Consider the following 25,190-nt stretch of genomic DNA (forward strand, 5'->3'; position numbering starts at 1 on the left):
CTGGAAATAATAATAAAACCCTCATCTGCCTCAGAGGTGATTTGGTAATGGAGGTGATAGTGTAAAGTCACTATGAGCAGAGTAAGAATTCAGTATAATTTTAGCAGAAATGTATCTGAGGTCAGGACTGCTCTATGGTGAAATTGCCTAGTCCAGTTGGTACAGTTTTTAGTTAAATACTGATTTAAAAACTTAAAAAAGATACTGATAAAAGGATCTAGGTTTTAGATGTGTTCTGGATGGTTAGCTAGGAACTCAGTGTATTGCTTGTTAGTTTGTGTACACGTATTAAAAAATTGTTTTCTCACAACTCCTCAAGATTTTTTGCACTTCCTGAATTTCAGTTCTTGTTAGATCCTGTGAACGGCTCTCAGTGTACTTTGGTCTGTGTATTATAGTTCTGGAACTCTGTTGATACTGTTGTTAACCAGTGTGTAAACTTATATATAGTTAATTATTAATCTTCCAATTATATTGATTATGGTATTGTGATCTTTTTCAGTGTACCTTGAAGACAGTTTTGTAAAATCTGGAGTGTTCAACGTGTCAGAACTTGTGAGGGTGTCCAGAAGTAAGTTATGATTTACATTTAATAATTTCCAATGCCTGCTCTAATCAAGTGAAAGTTTTTTTCCTGAAGTTTTTTTTCTCTCAAGGTGTAAGGTGCATAGAAAATGCCTATAACCATGAACAATTTTGATATGTTTGACCACAGTCTTACAGTTCATATTACATGTGTTTGTAATAGAACAAACACTGTCTCTCTGAAATTCAAAGATTGAATCAATTTGTCCCTCTGTACAGCTTAATAAATGGATATGTCAATAAAACCACTGTATGTAACAAAACCTTCTATTTGTTAGACTTGCAGCTTTTTAAGGTTATCCTGCATATCCTTGTATTTTGCCAAACCATCTGATTACTCCTCTAGTTTGGTTTTGAATTTGTAGCTCTTAAAAAAAAATCACAGCATGGATATTACATGCTTGTGTTTCTTCTACTGGTAGCACTGGCTGTAATTGAGTTTCTAATAAAATTAGCTTGTTTTGACACCAGAAATGTCATGGACACAAACATGCAAACACACCCCCCCCACCCCCCCACCACCCAAGTATAAATGTAAAAGGACATGTGAAGCTTTTTTTGCAGAAAGAAAAAATGAATATAAGTAAGAAGATCTGTTTTGTTGACATCTAAGAATTTGCTATAATAGTATGGCATAAACTGTGCATATTTTCATTTGACATTGCTTTCTGAACACTTATTTTCTCCCTTTAGTATAAACATTATTAAAGTATTTCTCTTAAGACTTCATTAGGAAGTGAACAAAAATACTTGAAAGTTAAAGTTAGAAGTATCCACAGCAATGACACCAACATTGTAACAGCTGAATGGTCCAGGAAAATCTCTTTTCTGATGAGGTGAGGGCAAAACCAGTGAGGCATAAGCTTCTAAAACTGTCCAAATTTTGCACAGAAGTTAATTCATGCCAGGTCAGAATGCTTGAGGAATTTAATTAACTCAAGTGAGGTTTAAGATGCATGTGTCATTTCATTTGCTGTGGTCAGAAATTAATATTCAACAATTAAAATTATGTTAAGCCCTTCAGCAAAGTACTGAGCATTAACATCATGCAGTGTTAGGACATACTCTTTTTCGTGCTTGCTGAAGATATGGTTTTGCTGTTTTAGGAGGCTGGGGATGTGTGAAATACAGATTTATTTAGTTGTCATGTGATTAAATGCATTTCAAAGTAGCAGGCCGTTCAGATTAAAAAAAGATCAATATTGTAGTATGTTATGAAATTGTACCTTCTGCAGCTGTTAGACACGATATACTTCCAATAATAAGCTTTAAAGCATGTGGTTTCTGTGGGATTTCTTACCAAGCTTTTGTTTAACCTCAAGCCGCAACACAGTTGTACTTTAACTGTCAGGAAATACACAAACCTTCAGATACATTATACAACATGCAATTATTCTTTTAAGTGCCAAAGGTAGCTAAAATGCACAATGCACAGACAGTAAGCAAAGGTAAATATACCACAATATGTAACATGTAATTTATTCTTGAAATGCCAAGATGTACAGTATACAGACCCTGTAAGGAGGTGAAGATAACACTGTGTGTGTGTGTTTGTGTGTAGGTGTACATACGCAAGGAAGCACCTGTGGCACTGTGTGAAAGTAAAAGGAGGCAGCAAAACATTGTCAGCACAGAAAGCTATTATTAATACAAAAGAGTTAACATTAAGGGAAAAAGAGGGTTTGTGTGTCCCCAAGTTTATTCTTCTCAGTTATTTCAGTTCTTCAATAAACAACGTTAGCTGTCCTTATAAACCCTGCCTCATGCATTACAGAAGTCCTCTACAGAAGGCTTGACTTTATGCTAAGGTTTGTGTTACCTTTTCATATTGATGATTCTAGGTTATCTGTTACATAACAAACAGATTTTTGTCTGCATAACTGCTAAGGGAATTCTAGGGACTGGGGAAGATAATTCACTTTTTTAGATATATAAATATCAATAGAATCCGTCTCTACTTGGTTTCTGCAAGAGGCAGAAAATGAGATGCATGTAGTAACACCTTGATGTTTTTCCCAGTGTTAATAATGAAAGGATGGCTAAAAAGTTAGATTATTCTTGACTTGTTATGATGATGTGTTTTTCAGCACCCATAACCCAAGGAACTGGAGTAAACTTCCCAATTGGAGAGCTTCCGAGCCAGCCATATTACCATGATATGAATTCGGGTGTAAATCTGCAGAGGTCCTTGTCCTCTCCACCAAGCAGGTAAAAGCTTGAAATAAGTTCTGGTGTGAAACCAGGTTTAATAGTGTAGGACAGGCAATTCACAAATACTGTCAACACCAACTATTTTATGAATTTCCTCTGATTTTGTGAGACAGGCTACTTATGTACGTTACCGTAATGCATGTACAGATATATACGTTAAAAATCTTGTTTGAAGTGGTGTCATTATTGTCTTTGGTTACTGTTGATATTGAAGATGATAATAACTTTTGTCATGGTTTGAAGTCCTCGCTAAATCATCTGCGAAGAGAACAGAGGTGCATCCTGAAACCACTGCTGAGTTGCAGAGAGGTCTAGCAGCTAGGGACCTGCTGGCAGGGCTTGATGCTGCAGGGTGCTTGCAGGCACAGAGGCTGTCTTTGAGGCTTCCTTCCTGGACCTCTGTCTTGAAAGATATGTTGGGACAGGTACTGTTTCCTATGGAAAAGGCATTAGGACAGGTGTATAAAGACAAAGAGACTATCCATAGTATCACCCCAGCTCATGAAAATATGTTTTCTGCCTCACCCTTACAAGGGACATTTCCCAGCACAGTGGGAACAATGAGGAGCATGTGAGGTATTCACAGGCTTTCTAATTTTTCTCAAGGCTCTCCATATGCCTGCTACAGGTAGCTTGATCTGAGGGACTCACTTGTTCCTTTCTTCAACACGCTCCCTTCTGCCAGCTCTGAGAAAGACCCTGTTCTCTCCCTCAGGAGCAGCTAGTGGGCCCACAGAGGTGGAGAACCTGCTGTGCATTCCTTCTGACTCCCAGATAATGGGGTCTTTCACACCCCTGGGGCCCCTTGGTTTTCTGAAACTATCCAGTGTACCATGGAATCATAAGCACTATAGGACCTGTCATTGCCCTGTGTTTCTGCAGCCCAGTGAGTCAGGTAGTGTCTGCACAGAGGGACAGGATGTAACAAGACTGTCAAGGGGTTGGGGTGTTCTTCCACCAGCACCTGGTGCTTCTGAGCTACTTTGCTCATATTCCCCTATTTCATTTCATTGTATTTTCAGCTTAGCTGTTCACCTAGAATATTTTAGAAATGGATAGATTAATTCTTACAGTGTTGCCTGAACAACAACTATAACAACAGTAATAATAATAGTAGCAATAATAGTAGTAGTAGTAGTAGTAGTAATAATAATAATAGTAACAACAACAACAACAATAATAATACTACTACTACCAATACTGCCACCACCACCAATTAAAACCTCCTTCCTGGTTTTCTTTGGCAGTCAACATAACAGCTTCAGTATGTATTGTTACAAAGAAGATTGACGTTCCTCCACTGTATTGATGTGCTGCCTTGTTTTATAGTGTGACTTGAAATATGGGCCTTTTGTTGTTTTTAATTAAACTAGTCTAAAATGGAAAGTCTTTGTTTCAGGTTAGGCGTCTTTGAAAAGCTTAGGATTTTGACCTGGTGAAATACAGTAAACTACATTTTTTCCTTATTAACACACTCAGAAAAGTTCCTGTTACCTTGACTTTATTAGCAGTATTTTTCCAGTGCTTTGTTTTGCTTTCATGGCTTATGCATAGCATTTTAACACTCTCATGACACAGCCTTTCTTTGATAGGTTATGGGAACTGGTTTCTTGGTTGTTCAGCCAAATGATGGTGGACTTCTATGTCACCATTCACAGCATCTTTGAAACACTCAATTGTGAAAAATGCAAGCACACACCTGCATTACATATTATTAAATAACATCATCTATGTAGACTTTAATACGCTCTTTTTTGTGCTTTGTATACCTGAATAACTTTCTACTGAAATATTTTTTGAATTCCAAACATTATATACTGCTGCTAGCCACTTACATTCACTGCCAAATCTCACATTACTTCAACAGCAAAAGACCCAAAACTATCTCCATAGATGAAAATATGGAGCCAAGCCCAACAGGAGACTTTTATCCTTCTCCAAATTCACCAGCTGCGGGGAGTCGGACATGGCATGAAAGAGATCAAGGTGAGTAACATGGGACCATTTTACCTCAAAGTATATTCAAATATATACTATATATATATATACACAAGCATATACAATAAACCTCTGCATCTGCCTTTCCATTACTGCAATAAAATGATGGCTTTTTTTTAGAAGAATCATTATTTTTCTGTCTGGTATGTATGCTTGCTGGTTTTGTAAATGTAGTTAACACCAACCGTCAACAGGATATGGTATAAACAAACACATAATAATTTTTCCATCTGGTGACTGCCTTAGCTATTGTTGGTAAAGGTGTATGACGGGTGAGGTACTTGATATTCTGTATGCTATGATCATCCCAGCAGGATTTTGAGTACAATGGTTTCAAGTGAAAAACAAAACATCTCCATACTGTGGTTGAGTCAACAGTAGTTTACTCAGTTTTCGTTTTACTATGACAGACTCCTGTATCTGTGTTTAGTCCATACTGTGTGACTCAGAATAGGTCCAACAGGCTCTTTTTTGAAGAGCCCACACTTAGCTTTGTGGCACTATATCCATATATTAATGGTTGTTGGTAAGTGTTGTGTTTTGGGGTATCAGAAGCAAGGAAAATAATTGTGTGCAGAAGAAAGTTATGACTGTCAAAACAGTAAAAGTAATTGTCCTAATTTTTCCTCATGTTATCTTTATGCTTTATGAACCTGGATGACAATGTAGTCTTTTCGCTCACCTTTGTGATTTGAAAATGTCTTTAAACTCACATGTAGTTGCACAGTGTTGGTTAATGGATCCTGTGGCTGAGGTGCTGCAGCTATTTGGAGAGTCTATGAAATGTACAGCACAGTATGTAAAAGTGAAATGGAGAAAAAGACATCATTGCTTCCTTTGCCAGTGTTGCCCTCCTTTTCCCCATCCGTTGCTCATCATTGCTCTCAGTTCCTAATAACCAAATGACCCTTTGGACTTACCTCATTTTTATATTGTCTTAGGCTTCTTTTTTCCTTTCTTTTTGTGGTTTTTTTTTCCATGCTAAGTTTTCTTTTTCATCTCTGTGTGCAAGGTGGCATGTGATTGTTGTTTAATTCAGCTGCCTTTTATTTTTAAGTTTTTGTTACAGTTGGTCTCCTTTTAATCTGCTTCTGCCTACCCTCTGATCTATGTTCTCATCGTTAGGCTGTTCCTCTCACACAATGTGTACTAGTCTTTCTTCATCATTTCTTTTGTACTTGTTTCTCATGGAGGTTCTGGTATTTTTTTATTTCTAGCTGTTTGCAGCATTTACTGTTAAAAGAAATATATATGTATATGTATATTTCTATATGAAAAATTCTTTCCCATGTCTTTGCATAACCAAACTTAAGAACAGTTAAACAGCAGCTGTGCCAGCCTAGAATCTTCCCCCTTGTGCAAAATATTTCCCTCTGTGACTGTTAACCTGCTCTGCTATGACACTTTATTACTATTTTTCATAAAGGACAGGATTGTCCCTCAACTAATTTTTGAGCTTTTTATATAAATTATTTTTGTGATGGTGGGGAGAACTGCCCATCATTCCTTTCTGAAGTGGTCTTCATGTATTCCCACTTTTGAAATGAAGTCTTTTTGTGCTGATGAGTGAACTGTAGGGGCTTCCAAGAAATGCAGTGCTGCATGAACAGCAAGAGCATTTCCCAGATGATCTCTACAGTTCTTAACTACCTAAATTGTTTTATAACTCTTGGATCATTCTGCTTGCAAAGATCTGTGCTCTGTGAATACTAGCTTTTTCAGTTTTACCAGCCTTTTATCATGTCACATTTATCAGTAGCGAACAATGTTATTGTTCAGATTGCTTGAGTAGATTTATAATGAACCTTTGCTTAATTTCTCTGCCATTGGGTAGCTAGAGTTCTGGACTGAAAGAGCCTTTAGCTTTCTCTATATGTTTCATAAAGCATAGAACTCCAAAAGATGAGCAAGAGGAAATAAAAGAGATAGACACAAATCAGCGTATTTTATTTTTGGTTCCTGGAGTTTACTTTCCTTCCTGAATAACCTGTTCTCCAGCACTGCTGGTCCTAGTGAATATTTTACCAGATCCCTGGCAAAAAGGTTGCCTTTGAGACACTTTGAGGGAATTTGTTTTTTCTGTCCTTAACATGTTTTTCCATTCCTGCAGAGGGACAGGTATACCACTGTCCAATCTGAAAACCATTATACTGGGAGAAGCATAAGCTTTTTGCCCCTAAACATTTATGATTGGCTCCAGTCACATTCTGAGGTTATCCTGCTGCTGTGGAAACACTGTAAGGTAGTGACTGTAGGGCTTGTCTTTAGTACCTGGTCTCACTGGGAAGGGGTATGTTGCAACTCTTGGCATATTTGTTCTGACGCTAGTTTGGTAGGTGCTTGATATCATCTTCATACTAGCATGCAGCTGTGTGAAGCTCCGTTTGGACATAGAGGTCTTATGAGGATATGGTATTTGTGAAAACCTATATTCTATTTCCTTATGCCTGCAAGCACAAACATAATAGAAAGAAAAGTTTGGAGGTGGTTTCTACACCAGGGATCTCACTGGGAAGGGATGTGTTGCAGCTCTTGGCATGTTTGCTCTGTTGCTAGTTTGTTAGGTGCTTGATATCATCTTCATACTAGCATGCATCTGTGTAAAGCTCCTTTTGGACACAGAGGTCTTACGAGGATATGTTATTTCTGGAAACCTATATTCTGTTTCCTTATGCCTGCAAGCACAAAGATAATAGAAAGAAAAGTTTGGAGGTGGTTTCCACATGAGCAATCTCACTGGTACTACTTCCATTTCTCCCATGGAGATCTGCATGTCATATGAGGTTAGGCATAAATTAAAAAAAGGAGAAGACATTTGGGATCAAAATCATGTTTATCCAGTGTCACCAGGGAATGTGCATGTAGTCCCAACAGGCACTGCTTTTTGAGGCAGTCTTAAAAGGTCATCAGCACCAGAAAGGTGAACAATTCCACAGTACCCACAAATGAGAATATGCAAAGGTACCATGTTTATGGGTAAGTTGCTTCTCTTTCACTCTGATGGCATTTTAACTTTTCTAAGAGAAACCAAATCAGAAATAGCGTTGTTATTAAGATATAGCATTATTGATTTCAGTTTCATTGTCTCTGTTTTGAACCCAACAGAGAAGAGTCTCTTAACTTCTGACCCGAAATAGATCTACTTTCTTCATCTACATACCTAAGCATAATGTATTTTCATAGAAATAGAAATGGCATAGGTTTGAAAGATTCTTCTATCATGAAGACTTTTCGTATCTTTATTTAGCAGCATTTGTAAAGTAGCAGTAGTGAGATGACAGTGATAGTTTGGAATGGGAGATAGTCACAATAAAACGATAGCTGGAACAGGCTGGAATAAAGTAGTTGGGAGTTTTGTAGGTGTCTAACCATTTTGAGTGGGAGAGAGTGGGACAAAGATGAATCACTAATACAGAGATATACAGAGATTCAAAATATGACATGAAAATTTTCAGTGGAGTGGAAAGGTTAGATCAACCTTTTGTTGCTGTGAAAAACTAGTATGTAGTTTTGTAGGTAAGTAGACATCAGGAGAGGTGTGATTCTGTATGAGCGATTCTTCTGTAATATTCATAGTTTCTACAGCTTCTCTACTGTGCAAGCATGCATCATGAAGGGCAGGAACATGACTGTGGGAGTGTGTGGGTCTGGCAGAGCCCCACGGCAGCCCTCACAGCATCGAGCTTATATTGGTAGCTGGAAAGGTGGTGGTAACACCCAGTGCTTTGGCTAGTGCTGAGCAGCGCTCACACAGCACCAAGGCTGCCTCTCCAACCTTCCCCCAACACACACCAGTGGGCTGGGGGTGGGCAAGGTCTTGGGAGGGGACGCAGGCAGGACAGCTGACCCGAATGGCCAGTGGGATATTCCATACCACATGCCGTCTGCTCAGATATGAAAGCTAAGGGAAAGCTGGAGGAAGGGGGACATTCGTTATTTATGACATTTGTCTTCCGGAGCAACTGCTACGCCCGCTGAAGCCCTGCTTCCTGGGAAGTGGCTGAACATCACCTGCTGATGGGAATTAGACAGTAACATCGTCTGTTTTCCTTCTGCAGACACACCTTTTGCTATTGCTTCATTAAACTGCCTTTATCTTGACCCACAAGTGTTGGTTTGTTTTTTTTTTTCTTTTTCCATCTTATTTTCTCTCTCCCTGTTCTGCTGAGGAGGGGAGTGATAAGAGTGGCTTGGTGGGCACCTGGCATCTGGCCAAAGTCAACCCACCACAAGGAGTACTTGTTGTTTAGCCAGGTTTTGGCATTTGTGAAACTAAGGAAAAGAAATCTAGCTCAGCTCAGCTACAATAAAATCTTCCTTATACCACACTCTACTTTCAGTTATAAAACTCCAGACTTTTTCCTTTTGCTGTTATCTGTCTTCTTCCTGTTGTACTACTTCCAAAAATGTTTTGATAAGATTTCCAGATGTTGTATTTTATGGTCTTATTGTAAGATCTGTTTGCAGATGTAATTCTGGGCAGAAATAAGTAAGCCTATCTGGAAAATGCAAACTTTAGATGGCATAAGGTTGGTCAAAGCCAATCCGTGAAGGCTTATGAGCAGCAGCTTCATTATCCAATACTCTAGTATTGTTATGCATGTTATTGCTGTGATATAAAAATATATAAAAATATAATGAACCAAAATTATTATTAAAAATGTTTTTTTGTTTGTGTTTATTGAGGTCAGATTATAAATCCTTATGGAAGAAAAGGAAAACTTGTGAAGCCATGATACTGTCTTGGAGTTTTACTTCATTGGCTTGCAAATGTTTGTGACTAGTTTAAAAATGTATGTAACCACAAGAGTATTTGTAACAGCTTCAAAATCAGATTTTAAAAAAATATTACTGTGGATTTACAATGTTGTTTTTGTGTTTACATACGTTCAGTCATTGTGGGAAGATTCTGTAGTTTGTGCCATTATTTTTGCTATGTTAAAATACTTAAAATATGACTCTATTTGCAGGATTTTTTGAAACAGGTGTGAAGTCTTCCTGTAGAGCAAATAGGCAGGTTTATAACTGCAAAGATTTTTCCTAAACCTTCTGTTTACCATTAGCTTTCCAAATAACTAACCACCTTCCAAAAATTCCAGAGCCTAAGAAAGTGGAAAGCCATCTCTGAGAATGGTGCATTATTTAGAAACAGAGCCCTAACTTGACAATGAGGACTTTCTGTGTCCGCTGACAGATCTTGTGCAAGTTACTTGTTTTCTCTCATGCCTTGGTTTTCCCAGCTGAATGCCTTACTAACTTAAATAATGTCTGGATCATATCTTATATTTCTACCAGGTGGAATTACATCTAGATCTAAGAAGTAGTGTGCTGTAAATCTCTTGCAGTCTTCCTTTTTCTAGGTTGCTGTTACTGAATTCTTTACATGTTTCTGTATTAGACAAAATTTTGAGTTCCTGCATTAGTGTAGTAATACATTGTGAAATAGATAGACACTTGCTGCATGAGTAAATTTGCTGAGTGTTTTAGAAATTCTGGGGAGGATAAAATCTTGTATGGTAAAAAAAAGTAAAAATCATCCTCCCTGTTTGGAAGAAGACGTTAGTAAAAATATAACAAAACTAGCAACTAGTGCAGTGAATAAAAATTACTTTACATCTAATAGGCTAAGAACTGATTTATTAACTGGTAAGTAAATCAGGTAGTGGTTTGGTTTTTTTTTTCTTTTAACTTATAAGGAAACAGGAATATCAGAAGAACAGAACACCATGTGTGCATCTATGGCTTCTAAACGCTATCTTCACAAAGTACATTGACATATGCAGACAATTTCAGTATTTATCCTTGAGATCTGTTTTACTGTTATAGTGTTACAACATTGTGTATGTTGTAAATAAATAAAATGGGTTATTACCAGTGCACACTAGTCATGATAAAAGTGGAGAGATTCATGTGGATTTCTGTAGTAGTCAGGTGTATGGAAATACTGAATGTCGATATACAATGAAGTAAATTTTAATTTTACAGTTTCTTCATCACGTTCACTCTCTTACACCACACCCACCTCTATCAACAGTCAAGAGTCAAGATGCCAGCATACCATTAAAACTGAAACAGCTGGACCGCCTTCACCCGTTGATTGGCCAGCAGCTGTTGGACCCTCCACTTCTCAGGTCCCAACCCCCTTTGTTGGATACCCCTCTTCTGGATACTTGTCCCCTTTTGCTTTCTCCCCACCCACCGGACACTCCTTTCCCATTGGGGTCCTTCCCGATGGCTCTTTCCTTCTTGGGCCTTCTTCTCATGGACTGTCAAAGATGGACGTTCTCATTTCTGAAGTGAGGGAACTAAAAGAGGAAGTAGTTAATATGGTCCAGGAGTTGAGAACAGTGACAGATCACCTTGGCTTTTTGGTGGCCTGTGTTGGACAGAGTTCAGGATTTTTTCCAGCTCCTGGTGCTCCTTCTGAAGGTTAATGCTTTAAAAACTCATAGTTTCCATCTAACAGATGAATTCATCTTGCAAAGTTTTACCTTGATGAATATCTGTTAAATGCATTTCTGTGTTTTTGATTCAGTCTGAGTTCTCAAAATCCTTGTATGTCAAAGCATGTTTTAAAGCATTTATGTCTTGCTAGTAACTTCTGTTACATCTGCCTTTGTATTTTTTAATATTTCAAAATACTCTTTAATCAATGTATACACACACATACACATACCTTTCATATATATATACACACACAACCATGCACACCTTATGAATCTATGTGAATTTTCTGTGTTTTTAACTAGTATGATGTGTGCACAGTAGTCAAATGCTGCCATTTGGTAAGTTTTCATAACTTCACATTCATAGAATGAGAGGTACTTTTCACCAAGAGTAACTTTTCAAAGTGTATTTCCAGAGAAAATACTTAGCCATGGCTTCTCTTATCCTGTTGGCTGCTGTGGTGCTGAAAGTGGTAACAAACGATAGCATTAGCAAGGAAGGCTCGCCTGGGAGGAGGCCACCAGTTGGGTTCTCTTTCTTTCTGGTTGCAGAACAAGACATTAGTAGTGATCAGTGAATGAGCATTATGTCTGCTAGTTAAAAATCAGTAGTTCTGCCATGATAGTTGAACCAAAATTAAAATTAATAGCGAATTGGTTTAGTTTTTGGTTCCATAGTGACAATTTTACCACAAAACCTGCTGGTACGTAAAATAAGTTAAATTTTACTCTCATAAAGATGAAAAGTGCTTTCTTATCCTTAGAGCTTGAAAGGCACTAGGTACAAAAAAATAGGTGAAGGAGCTTTCCAATGTTTAATTAAAAAGGCAGAGAAAGAAAATAAAATCCATGAACAGGACAGCAAAAGCATTCTTTTAAAGTGAGTGAAGTTGCTTGTACATCAAGAAAATTTACACCCTCTAATGGGTAAGAATAATGTTAAGTTTATACTCTCTCAAAAAATAAAGCAACAGAGATTTATATCTGTTTTTATGTGGTTAGAATAGCTTTATGCCAATTTACAACTTATTCATAAGTATCTTCAAATATTCAGAGTAGCAGATGAGGAAGTTTCAACGATGGGCAGAGCAGTGACCTGACTTTTCCTTCAGCCCATGTAAATTTCAGTTTCTGAATGAACGAAGAGTAATAAAATGTTTAGAAATACAGACAGAATGACAAATACAATGGGAGATATATTTGGAAGCATACGAAAAGGTTTGCTTTTTTGCGTTCTTGGAAATGGCTGTTATTTGCTCAATAAAGTCACTGTAAAAAATCTCATTGTAGGTTCTTTGTCTTTTATTTTGACTAGTACATTGTAGCAAGGCCTTTTACTTAGTGTTTTCCATGTGTCATCAGTGAGTTGAATACATCAGGGCTAGCACGTGCATTTCACATATACATATGTGAAAGATGTAAGTGCCAAAGGGTATTTTTCTTGTGTGCATAGCACTTACTCTGTGACAAACTTTATACTATGGCAACATCCTGTTACAAGGAGCAGCTGAGGGAGCTGGGGTTTAATTTGGAGAAGAGGAAACTCAGGGGGGACCTTACTGCTCCCTACAACTACCTGACAGGAGGCTGTAGGCAGGTGGGGGTCAGTGTCTTCTCCCAGATAACAAGTGACAGGACAAGGAGAAATGGCCCCAGGTTGCACCAGGGGAGGTTTGGATTGGATATTAGAAAAAATTTCTTCAGTGAAAGAGTTGTCAAGCATTGGAACAGGCTACACAGGGAGATGGTTGAGTCACCATCCATGGAGGTAGATGAGGCACTTAGGGACAATGTTTTGTGGTCAACTTGGCAGTCCTGGGTTAATGGTTGGACTTGACCTCAAAGGTCTTTACCAACCTGAATTATTCTATGATTCTGATTCTACCTTGACTTTGACTCTAGATGTCCTTTGATTGAAATTAGTGATAAAATGCATATCTTACTGCAAGATATGGCCCAGGAGCTATTATGTGTAATTGTTCTGTTCAAATGTTACCGAATAAGAGATTTCATTAGTATTTTTGAAACTGATCAGCTCCTATTAGAAATTGTAGGTTAAGTATTATTCTGTATGATCTAACCTATGTGGTGCAGAATGTCTGCAGTTACCAAAAGAATGAACCTCATGAATCAGAGGCATGTTTTTCAGTAATGGTACATCCATGAGGTGAAAAAAATTAATTTAGCCCACATATTGTAACTTTTTCTAGTCACCTCTCTTTTTTGTCTTCATTGAGAGATTCTTTGTTTCTGTTCTGTATACATAGATACATTTGAAAAGGTTCTTGATTTCTCTTTTTTACTGCTTTCATGCAAACTGTATCAAACTTTATCAAAGCAGTGTATTTCTGTGTGAGTTAATGATTTTGTCTCGGTTCAAAACCATTCCCCAGATAGATCTACAATTAAATTAATGTACCACACCTATTAAACCATCCTAAATTGTTACCAGTATAGACTATAATAGTAATAAAAAGGAGATGCCATAACCTAAATGCTTCTAAATCAACAATTTCCCTTTCATTGTTTTATCTCAAATGCCTCTTTAATCTTATTGCATTAGAAATTGAGAATACTATTCTAAATTCAGCAGTTAAGTTTATGATATTGATTTCATTTTCTAGCCAAGGTCCTTGGATTCTCAGCATTAATGAGATGTTATAGCTGTGCATTTTTCCTTGAAGTTTGGATGACTTTCTGCAGGATAATTTAATAATGACTAAAATGTACTCCAAAGTCTTTATAATTTGTTTGGCTTTTAATTAGATTTCTCTCAGTCTCCCATAGTGCTCTTCTATCTACTGGAATCTCATCTCTTAACAATGATTCATAGATGATGAAATGGCCCAGTCTGTTTCTGAAGTGTAAAGTTAAACACAAAAGTACTCAAGGTACCTAAAGTACACAGTGACTGCTCAAGGATTATGTATGGCAGTGCAGAGTACTTGGAGCCTCATGTGCGTTTGTTAATGACAGTATATATATTTGTTATAGTACATTCTTTATTATAGTGCATGGCAGCAACATTGTATTTTTGGTCTTATGCTTTTTATCTCTGTTTCCAAAGTCAGTCTAGTTACCTGCAGCACCTGCTCCACGTTTAATGGGTAGCCACCCCACTGAGCTCTGAGTTACTAAGTTCTTCCCACAGGGCACCTGGTGGGCTGTGCTGGCACAGAGGCAGTTGGATAAACCGAGTCTGAAGTTGTGGGGAGAAGTGAGGCAGGAGAGGCTGCAGAGGTGTAGTCTGGCACTGTACCACCTCCCCCTTGGGTCACGGCAGAGCTGCGGGAGATTTTCGCTTCCCTCCAACAGCAACACCCCACCGTCCCACGGTCTCCATGGCGACACCTGTGTCCTGGGGGTCTCGCAGCTGGACAATGCTTCCAGCATGACGAGGAAGACTGGCCAGCTTTATGCCAGCAGATCAATGCATGGAAAAAAAATGGTATTCGTCTCCTCACAAGAAACAGCGCAGGCATGATAACATAGCCATGCTGATGATGCGGCTTTCCCAGGAGGTTTACTGTAACTTTCTGATGAGGAGTGGCAAGGTGGGTTTGAAGGGTGAGAATGAAGAATTGCTGCCTACTGTTCTTGCAGGATAGGGTGCCATAGTTTCAGCCTAATCTTAGTGGGATTAGATGTAAATTTAAATAGCATTAATCTCTTCAGTATGGCAGTTAATTACTTACATCTCACATGACACTGTCAAACAACTGTTACGGGATTAGGTCTGTATATCCTATCCTACTGTTAAACACTTTTTCAAATTACTTTGGGATGCAGATGTTTCTGATGTGTATGTATTCAGTATTAATGCTCTAATCTTACCATCACATCTTTCTTCTTCTGTTTTATAAGCTTCCTTTTGTTGAAACTGAAAAATTAAAGAAAAATCAGTTAATTTTAGAAATATGTATGCAGCCATCCCAATTACCTTAACTTAGATAACCATGCACTTGAATTATACCTTTCAAAAGTGAGCATATGCAATTTTAACAGGAGTTACTGTTTTGCGGTACTGAGTTGTTTTGCTTTTTGTACATAAAATGTAGGATAATCAGTAATGCAATGAAGAAATATGGCTGTCAAACTTTATGCAGTTAGTCGCACACACCAACAAAAAGCATCCTACAATTTGTCTGGACAGAGACTCATCTGGGTTTCCTCATGCCCCTCACCTCCCCCACCCCCAGTGTGCTGGAGGATGTGAGGGCAGGTAGATACAACCTTTCTATCTTCTGTCCAAACCACTTCTGTTGAGGGGGGAAAAAAAGAATCTTGAAGGTTAACGCATCCCATAGAATGTAACTGTTGGTAATGGAGTACAGTATTCTGCAAGTTTGCATGTAGATAAGGATGAGAAAAATGACATGTTTACTTCATCTAAAGGGCTTTTGACTGTCATGTTTCAGATGTCAGAAAGTTCTTGCATGACTTTCTTCTCTTACACGTTAATTAACTTGTTAATTAACGTATAAATTAATACTTACTGAACAATGCAAAATAAAATAGTGTAATTTATAGAAATGATTAATAGAGAATGAACAAGGAAGTAATTAAGTTGCTATTGTAAGAAATTTACTCTTGTTTTGCTGTAGCTTCTCTGAATTGCAATATTTTAGTACTTTTCTCACCAGCTTGCAGTACTGAAAAATGGCATTGGAAGAAATTCCAGTTAGTTCCTCTCCTCTTCATTGGTTTTTCACTAAAAATCACGGAAGAGAATACATTGATATGGTTCTCTGTTATGAAAAGGCAAAACAGCACAACAGTGTTTGTTTAGCCTCAGGCATGGTTCCTGATAGGAAAACCAGTGTCACAGTGTGGTAGACTGGACTGTACAATATTAGAGGTGTGCCTGTGAAAGTAATATTGGGGCTAAGTAGGCTGATTTGAAGATGGGAAGTTATAAAATCTTTGTACACTGAAATAACCTAGTATAAAATTTTCCTCTGTAAAATGCTTTTCCGCACTTGATGTAGAAGCAAAAATAAAAATGAGATCAGGATTTTAAACTTGAAGGGAGCTCTCTTTGAACCTTAACACTGGCTGCTCCTCAAGTTCAAACCACTCTCAACTCTTAAGCAACATGCATATATATTTTCATGTAAAGACCTCACTGTTTCTTGCAAAAGCGAGGACAAAGGCCTTCACACTGAGAATTGATACACGTGTCTCAGAAAGTCATGGAACAAAACTGGCAATGACTTTTTTTGTTTGGTTTGTTTTGTTGATTTTCCACTCAAGAAAACATTGATTATCAGAACTAAATTTTTCATGGAACTAAATAAATTTTTAGGAGGGCTTCTCTCTGGTCCAAGATACAGTGAGGGGGGATGAGACACCAACGAGCCAATGATTAGGGCATGGATTTGGATAGTGGGAGAGCTAGATGCAAAGCCTGATCTCTGCCTGATACTGAAGAGGAATCCCAGCAAGTCTGTCTCTGTTCTAGACATCGAGTATCTCAGACACCAAGCCGTTCCGGCACATCTGTCTTTCTCTGCTATTTATTCACAAAAATATGTCACCATTCCTTTTTTGTGAAGAAGGTAAATTAACTAAAATGTTTTTATTTTCAGTATTTTTGGTTTCTATCCAGTACCAGTTCCCAGTCTTTAGGGCAGATACAACAAAGCCTTTTTCTTATGAATGAGAGGTGGTTGTGCTTTGGAATAACTCAGCTGTCAGTGGTCAATATTAGGTCCCTTGTTGAGACCTACAGCTGAGAATTAGAGAATGCTTATAGGGTTAAAGGAAATCAGAGTGAGCACATCTGAAAATTGGTGATGCTGGCTTTGCCTGTGCAGGGTGGCTCTGCTCATTCTGTACAGGCACAGGTGTAAAACAATACTGACCCTCCTGAAGCACAGTGGGATTTGTCATGATTTATCATCATCATCCAGCTGTCTGATGTGAATTTAAAATTGTACTTAAGTTTTCACATGTGCTTCACACAAGTGTACCTACCAGATGTGATGGAGGCAGTGGAGAGTGAGGCCCAGCTGTATGTAGTGCATTGTGCCACCAGAAATTATTCCAGGTACTGCCTCTGGGATAATAGTACCTCATTTAAAAATGTAGTATGAAAGGATGCCTCTTACAGCTTGCAAGTGGTGCTATGGACTCCATAGCTTTCCTGCTTTCACTGTGGTTATATATACAGTAAGATGAATGTTGTTTTGTTTTGTTTTCTCTGGAGGTGTTGCTATACTAATGAGTTGAAAATGAATCTTTACAGATTGTTGTCTGCAGGAGAGTACCTTGTAAAGAAAGTCTTGAGAAACTAAGCAGTAGAAAAAGTATTAATGAGAAGAGTTGAAGAATGAACTGAGCATGAAAGAGCAGCTGCCCTGTTGTGGTGGTGAGCAAGAAAGCAGATCGGGTGTTCAGAAACAGGCAGGTGGATGTTTGAACTTGCTCTGGATCACTGTTCAATTCCAGCCAAGTTCTCCTAACAGGTGGCTTGCCCAGTGGTGTGCTAAGGTGACATTAATCCAGAGAACTGCCTGGATGACAAGCTTCAGACTGAGGAAGAGGGTCTTTGCTTTGATGAGGAAACTGGCAAAACTCATGTCTCATTAGCGTTTCCTAAGGTTCTTTGGAAGTGAACAATAGTGTAATTAAAGGCTGATGTAAACACGTTTCTGCACTTTCCCCGCAGCATTTTATTACATTAGAATTGATCAGAATTGTTGCCTTGGGCTGTCTTGAACAGCTATACATCTGGAGCACCATTTGTGCAGGCTGATGATGAACAGGCAACATACACTATGCTTCACAGCAGCTCTTCTGCCTTCCTATGTGACAGATTTACCTTGTTGGCTGATGAGATGATCTAACTCTTTTTATTTGCATAAGCCCCTTTTTCTTTGATGAGATGCTTTAAAATGTATAACATGCCACCTGTTTGGGTGCATACATACTGTAACTCCACAGTAATATGAGAATACAGGCAAAAGTGATTTGGAATAGCACTGAGAATTAAAAAAAAAGCCTGTTTTTCACATTTGAAGAAAATTCTCAGCAGGACAGGACACGGCATCTGATTAATGTAGACCTTTTGATAACTTTGACCAAGCGCTTTTGGCATCTTTCTGTTTTTCATCTGTACTTAGCATTTGTTCCAAAAGTCTAAAAATAAATCACAGTTGAAAACGTTTTATTTTAATTCTCAAAGTAATAAGGATTGGAATCTCATTCCTGAAACTTTGACACGGACATAATAGCAAGTAGCCTATTTTTGTGTTCTCTGTTTGTCATTCATTATGTACGTGTCAGTATATAACCAAGCTCTGTGTAGCTATGAGACTATACCTCATGATGTGGAAAAAATAAGACAAGTTTTAAAATGAGAAAAATGTGTGTTTTCTATTATGTAGAACCCCCTAGTAAAATCATAAGAAGTCTCAATGTCACTCCAACTCATTCTGCTTTATTTAAAGGCACTGTTTCTTATGAACAAAATTAAAGACAGTGAAAAAGTGTTTTGCATTTTTAATTTTTTCCTCACTTTTTATTCTTGTAACTAGTAACTCTCCAGAGAAATGCAACTTGTATGTTTTCTTAATAAAGCTTTAAATCTCCTCTTTTGGTCAAGGAGGAGACGGCTGCAGCCTTTCTTCCTAACCTATACAAACAGTTATTGTTCTGTCTCCCCTGTGGGCTGCATCTGCTGTTTGGCAGTGGCAGGAGCGTGAATACTCTGTTATGATGGCCAGGCACACACGGGGAGAGCCACAGGGGCTGCGGGGGGGGGGGGGGGGGGGGGGGGGGGGGAAGGGGCTATCTGGAATTACTTCTCAGTGCGAAGTGCATTGTTTTAACAAAGAAGCCGTTTCCTGCACTTCAGCTGTTACTACTTGCAGTTGCCTGTACTATATATAACAAGACTTCTGAAAATACTTCATGGTGGTGTGCTGTGCAGTGTACGTTGAAGTCACTGTTTTGGTGGGTAATGAGTATTTTTATGGCAGTGCTGAATTTTCTATTCCTGACTACCAGTCGTGTTCACCTTGGTGAGGAAACTGTCTCCTGTAGGAGAAGTTCATTGCATTTAACTTTGCAATTTCTGCCATCTGTTTTCTATATGTTAGCTACAATTTTTACTTCTGTAAAGTAGGAGCAGGAATAAATTACACATTTTTAAAGCAAATGCGAGAGTTGTCATAGGCACCAATCTCCTTTTCAGTAGATTCTTTTCAAATTAGTGATGCCACTGGGGGGTTAATGGATGGTCTGATTACATTGCACTTCATATAGCATACGTCTTTAAAGCAACTGAAATATTTCAGTTTTGAAAAAACACAACAACTTCTGCTTGTTTAATGAAGTAACAGTCACTAACTAAATTAAATCTGGTGCATTCCAGAAATCAGAGCAGCTGATGCATGCAGACCTTGAGGAGCTAGGCAGCTCTCTCTTTCATGGGTTCTTTTGTTGAGTATGAGCTTTACATAAGGAAAAGATTTTCCCCTTCCAGCCTATGGTTTGTTTTTTCCCTTAGGGAGGCTTAAGTGCAGCACTTTCAATCTGAAATAAAATTAAACTGTACATTCTGTCTTTTGTGGTAGCCTGTATGTGGTACAGTCAACAAGATATTTGATCACTGATAAGTTAGTTCTGTGACAACTACTGGTGACCACAGCCTTGTAGCGGGAAGCTGTGTATACAAGCTGCTAGGCACAGTTACCTTTTTTCTTAGACTGTAATGTTGTATTATTTATGAAGAGACAGAGATTGTGCATGCACAGAACCACAGTACAAAGACAGTAGTTGGTTAATTTTGTCCCGGGCTTTTATAAAATCTTATATCTGCTGGGTTGGTGTGAGAATTTTCTTGTGTTTACAGAACTAGGGCCTTATGTGAAGAAGCTGGGGTTGTCATCTCAGCAGAAAATAAAATATAATAAAATATTTTGAAATCATTCCAGAATTAATGTGCCTTCGTATCATGGTTTGCCTATGCAAAACTCTATTAAATTGTTTTTTTGCAATTTTACTTATTAATTTTCTTAGCTTAGCAGAATGTGTTTAACAAAACTGCAACTATTTGGTGACTTTGCTACCTGGCAATGGATTCAAAGAAACAAAATATTTCTCTGTTTTCTTCCTCAATGACAACTTATTTACTGAGTTTTTATAAGGCAGCTAGAGACACCTCTGTCAGCACTCAGTGTTTTTGATAACAACATAAAATTGTAACAGGTCATTACAATAAAAAGCATACAGTAACCTTTGTCATATCTGCTAAACCTGAATGAGTGCTAAATTGTTCTGTTGTAAAGCAGTTCCTCACACTAGCTGAACGTTTTGCTGAATCAAATCCTTTCTCAGCAGCCTTCTTGAAGAGGTGAACTTTGCAGGGTACCTGGGAAATCACCAGACTTAGTAGTCAGGAGCAGAGTGGAGCAGGGGAGTCGCCAGGAGGATGATGGACGGGCACTGGTGGAGTCTGCTCCGGGTCTGGTGCCAGAGCCTAGGCAGGGCTTAACAGTGGGATGGGGCAGAGTGGACAAGGGGTCTCTCAGTTTGATGGCTTCTGCTTTAAGTACAGCTTTTGGAGTGAAAACTCACCCATAAAATCCAGCCAGCTCAAAAAGCACTGGTCCAGTTTGGTGTCAGTAAGGCGCTCACATTTTGCAGGCCTGTCTGTGACTCCAGGATGATTGTATATCCCCCAGAATAGCACAATACAGTGTGCCAATATTAAAAGTGCCAAAATCACTTTAAGGGCTAATGTGGACCATGTAGGAAAGTCAGCTGCAACATGGCCCTGGTCCAGTACTTAAGAAATGACCTTTGCTTTAAACATGAGTTAGTCCCATTGATTTGAAATGGAACCCATTTATGACATTGATGTATGTCCTACAAAAATATTATAATTAACTTTGACATAATTTGCTGCAGAGCCCAGCAAATGTTGTTTAATTAATTTAACCTTTCAGAAAGGATGTAGTGTTTTTGCTTTATGCAGTATCAGTAATGCTGCATGGTAGAAATCATAAGTTTGCCCCTACTAGCATGTTACCTTCACACAGTGAGCTTTAAAGAGATGTTTTTGTTGATAGGGAAGCTGGAAGGAAGAGGTGGGAAGGCCCTACTTGCGACATGGAAAATATGAGATAAAGAAGTTAAAGTATCCTTTATTCTTAGGGAGGTTACATTGTTTCACTATGGTTTTGGGAAGGGTAAGGGATGGGTTTTGAAATAACAAAATAATAAATACCATAAACCAACATGTGTATGACAGTTACCCTACACACCTGAGTGTAGGTGTTCCATTAAAAAATGCAATAAAGGTTATGTGGCTGTTGAAGGAGAAGATGATTTGATGATGTTCTGGGGAGCTGAGAAGTGTCTAGGGAGGTTCTGGAGGCATGCATTTCTTCCCTGTTTGGCTTGTCTGGTACGAAAGGAATGCAGTTTGTGTTTTGCAGGACAAAGACCAGTTAGGGAATTATTATTCATTCTCAAGTTTTAAAGCAATAGTTTAAAATTAGTTTATTGGTCATGGGGGATTTGGGTCACCAAACAATATTTATTCAAGAACAGTAAAAATAAATATCTTCAGTCTACAAAATTATGTGTCCTGAGACAGGCTTCTGAGCTAATGTCACTGTTCCATTGTTTTTCTATTGTAGATATGTCTTCTCCTACTATGAAGAAACCCGAAAAACCTTTGTTTAGTCCTACTTCTCCCCAGGATTCGTCACCAAGACTGAGCACTTTTCCCCAGCATCACCACCCAGGAATCCCAGGAGTTGCACACAGTGGTGAGGGTTATGGAGGAGGAAGAAATACCTCCCCGTTCATTTAGTCTGTTCTCCTTTCCTACAACCAGATTGTGATGCATTTTTGCAGACTTTCTTAGAGACTTAATCCCGTTTATAATATTGATGAGAGTAGAAATGGACGAGGTTGGGGTATCCCTACAGAAATGCTCATTAAACTCAGTTCAGGTAGTCTGACTGCTTCAAGACACTGGAAAGGATTTATGATTAACCAGTGAATAAAATAAGCTGTAAACTGCATGAAGAAAATTACTTGAGGAAAAATCCTCACTGTCTTTCCTCCTCCCACCTACATCCTTTTTTAATATTGTTGCTATGACGATATTGTATTTAAATACCAGAATAGGTAGGATTTAATACGCAAGAGAAGTCACAACCATGTTCACTATGTGACACAGTGAAATAAATACCAGTGGTTCATTTGAATGCTCTGTCTGAAGAGGTAAGAGTCCTGATAAATATTTTTTAACATCTGTTTTCTGAAATTCATAGTAAATCCATGTAAAACTTCACTTAAAGTGTGAAGGAAACACTGGAAATGTGTCAGATTGCATGTTTTCTTGAGGGTTTATCAGGAATGATAGGGAGATTCCAGAATCAGTTTGTTAATTTTAGAGGTGAAAGTGATCCTAATTCTTCAGATGAGAACATGGTCCTCAGAAATCTCCCTTCAGCAGCTCAGCATGTCTCCCTATGAACTGCATATAAAGGGATTAATTTCTTGAGCAGAGCTAGGTGACTAGAGGAGTAAAACAGATTTGAGGATTCTTTCTTCTTTTCTTAAACATTCAGTTCTGCTTTGAGATTTTGTTTTGTGATTTCTCCATGATTTCAATTTTCCCTTTTCCAGTTTCACATGTAAGGACTATTTTCCCCTTAAAGTCCACTTGTTTTGTATTGTGAAAGTGAGCCTGGACTTATTCTGGACTCTGTAAGGTTTCCACCATCAGCAAATACTCTAGCATATCAGAGATGATGGGTGAAGTGGAAGGGCTAGATTTCTGCTCACTTGTGTTTGTTTTGCACAGCTCCCACATGTCAGAGCAATAACAAATGTTTTGTGATTAAACTGAACTGGTGGAGCTGTGATTTAAATGAGCCTGTCACAAAAGAAGCTTCCATAATTATTTTTGGCCCTATACTTACGTGTAGATCTTTTTATTTGCTTTAGTGTATAATTTTTAGATATAATTTGTAGGTGAGCCATTTACTTGCTAAGAAACCTGATTTCTACCTGTGTAGCCTGTTCTGTTATGTCAGTGGTATTGAGTTTTGAGATTTGCAAGGTTTTGATTACCAAGTACAGCAATTTTGGAACGTTCCTAGTGCTGTTTTTTCTTGAGCAAACTATGATTTCATCCTAGCTCAAAAATAGCAAGTAATTTAAAAATTAAGCTGAAGAAAGGATATGAGAATTGATCCAGAAAAGCAGTATAGCAGTATTGGTGTGCTTGTGCTCATACAGTCTAGAACCATGAACAGTTTATAAAATACCTTGCTTACACAGACCTGATTTTGTACCCTCCCACTAATGAAAATGAAGACAGTGTTGTCTTTTCTTCATTTCCATTGACTCTGTACCTCCTTTTAAAAACGTTGCCAAGGAGGTGCCCTCTAGATGTGTAGTAGGGGTGGAAAAAGGGTTGTTGTGCAGTGTGATAGAAAAACACTCTCAACTTCCAGCTGGACGACTGGGCAGCAGCAGGACATGCTGTACATTCCTTTCGCTGTAAAAACATTGTTAGTTATTTAGACATTACATACAGTCTATGTATTAGAAGTGTGTGATTTTAAGGGCTGGGAAGAAAAAGAATGCAAAGAAAAATATGTATAGGGTAGATAGTTTTTTGTTTGTTAGAGGTATTTTTGTTGGGTGGATTGGTTTCCCAGGCTCTGAAGTTGAATGTTCATTAGCATTTTCACCAAGGTCAGTTAATATTCATGGCATTATTGGTGAGTAGTTATTATCCTCACATGAGGCAGGTGGAGTGCAATGTGGTGAGAAATCACTAATTGTTTCTTAGGACTTGGTGACTTTGCTGTCCTATCTTGAGGTGCTGCAGTTAAAAGTGTAGGTTTTATTTATTGAGTAAAATATTTATTTTGTTTATTTGGGCTCCAGATGGGGAAACTGTATAATTGAACTGGTTTTTATGCTGGAGAATGATTACTGTTTAAAGAAAAAAAAAAATGGTAGCATAATTCACAAAACCGAAACAAGATACAGTATTTATGAGTTTGAAACAGTAGCATTTTTCCATTGCCATGAAGCAGGAATGCAGTGCACTGATTTATAACTGACTTTTTACTTTTCTTGCTGTAACACAGAGGTGAAGATTTAGAAGACACACAGTGTGAAAATAATTTTAATTTTATTTTATCTTCTCCAGTCATCTCAACTAGAACTCCACCTCCGCCGTCACCATTGCCATTTCCAGCACAAGCTATTCTCCCTCCTGCCCCATCTAGCTACTTCTCTCATCCAACGATCAGATACCCTCCCCACCTGAATCCTCAGGATACTCTGAAGAATTATGTACCTTCTTACGACCCGTCCAGCCCACAGACTAGCCAGGTACTGTAAAACAATATGAACCCTCCAAAAGAAATCCTATGAGGAATGTGTGTCTTCCAGGGTATCTAGACTGGTATTGTATTAGTTCTGGTCTCAGAGCAACCTGGGAGTTGGCATATAAGCGATCCAGCAGCTTTTCCTGTTCAGCATGGTTGAATAACGTGTGCAGGTTAATCGCATCCATTCACTTTTCCTATGTCAAGCTAAAAAAATACTTGTACTGAGTGACCTGGCAGCACTACAGGGCAGGTCCTAGCCCTGCACCCCTCCTGCAGACTGGGTGCCTCTGGGCTGCTGGAGATGAAGCTCCTGCTGCAGGACAGGGCAAGGAGCGTGCTGATACATACACGTGCATGCATGCACACACATGAACATACAGGTATACTAATAGACCAACAATCAAATAAACTCTGGCAAGGTAATGTGTGCCCTGTTTTGTAGACACCTGACATTACTTTGCACAGATGCAAAGACTTTATTGTATTGAGCACAGCACAGACCGACAAAATGGTTCCTTTTGTAGAGAACATGAGTTCCTGGGTGCTACACTGATTTAGACTTATGTCTCCATATAGA

The 25,190-nt window shown here is 38.4% G+C and overlaps 1 protein-coding gene across 10 annotated transcripts in view; it reads left to right on the top strand.

Moving 5' to 3' along the window:
* NFIB (nuclear factor I B) overlaps positions 1-25,190 on the top strand; it is a 270,815-nt gene that overhangs the window by 207,620 nt on the left and 38,005 nt on the right. For 9 of the 10 annotated variants that reach the window (XM_037372713.1, XM_037372714.1, XM_037372717.1 and 6 more), the window contains exons 4-8: positions 503-571; positions 2,673-2,793; positions 4,664-4,782; positions 21,890-22,021; positions 24,430-24,614. In XM_037372713.1, coding sequence (XP_037228610.1) covers positions 503-571; positions 2,673-2,793; positions 4,664-4,782; positions 21,890-22,021; positions 24,430-24,614 — 626 coding nt within the window. Of the gene's footprint in view, positions 1-502; positions 572-2,672; positions 2,794-4,663; positions 4,783-10,779; positions 12,525-21,889; positions 22,022-24,429; positions 24,615-25,190 lie in introns of those variants that run through there. The other variant, XM_037372722.1, reaches the window with a different exon arrangement.

Source organism: Falco rusticolus, chromosome Z (assembly GCF_015220075.1).
Source record: "Falco rusticolus isolate bFalRus1 chromosome Z, bFalRus1.pri, whole genome shotgun sequence".
Lineage (NCBI taxonomy): Eukaryota > Metazoa > Chordata > Aves > Falconiformes > Falconidae > Falco > Falco rusticolus.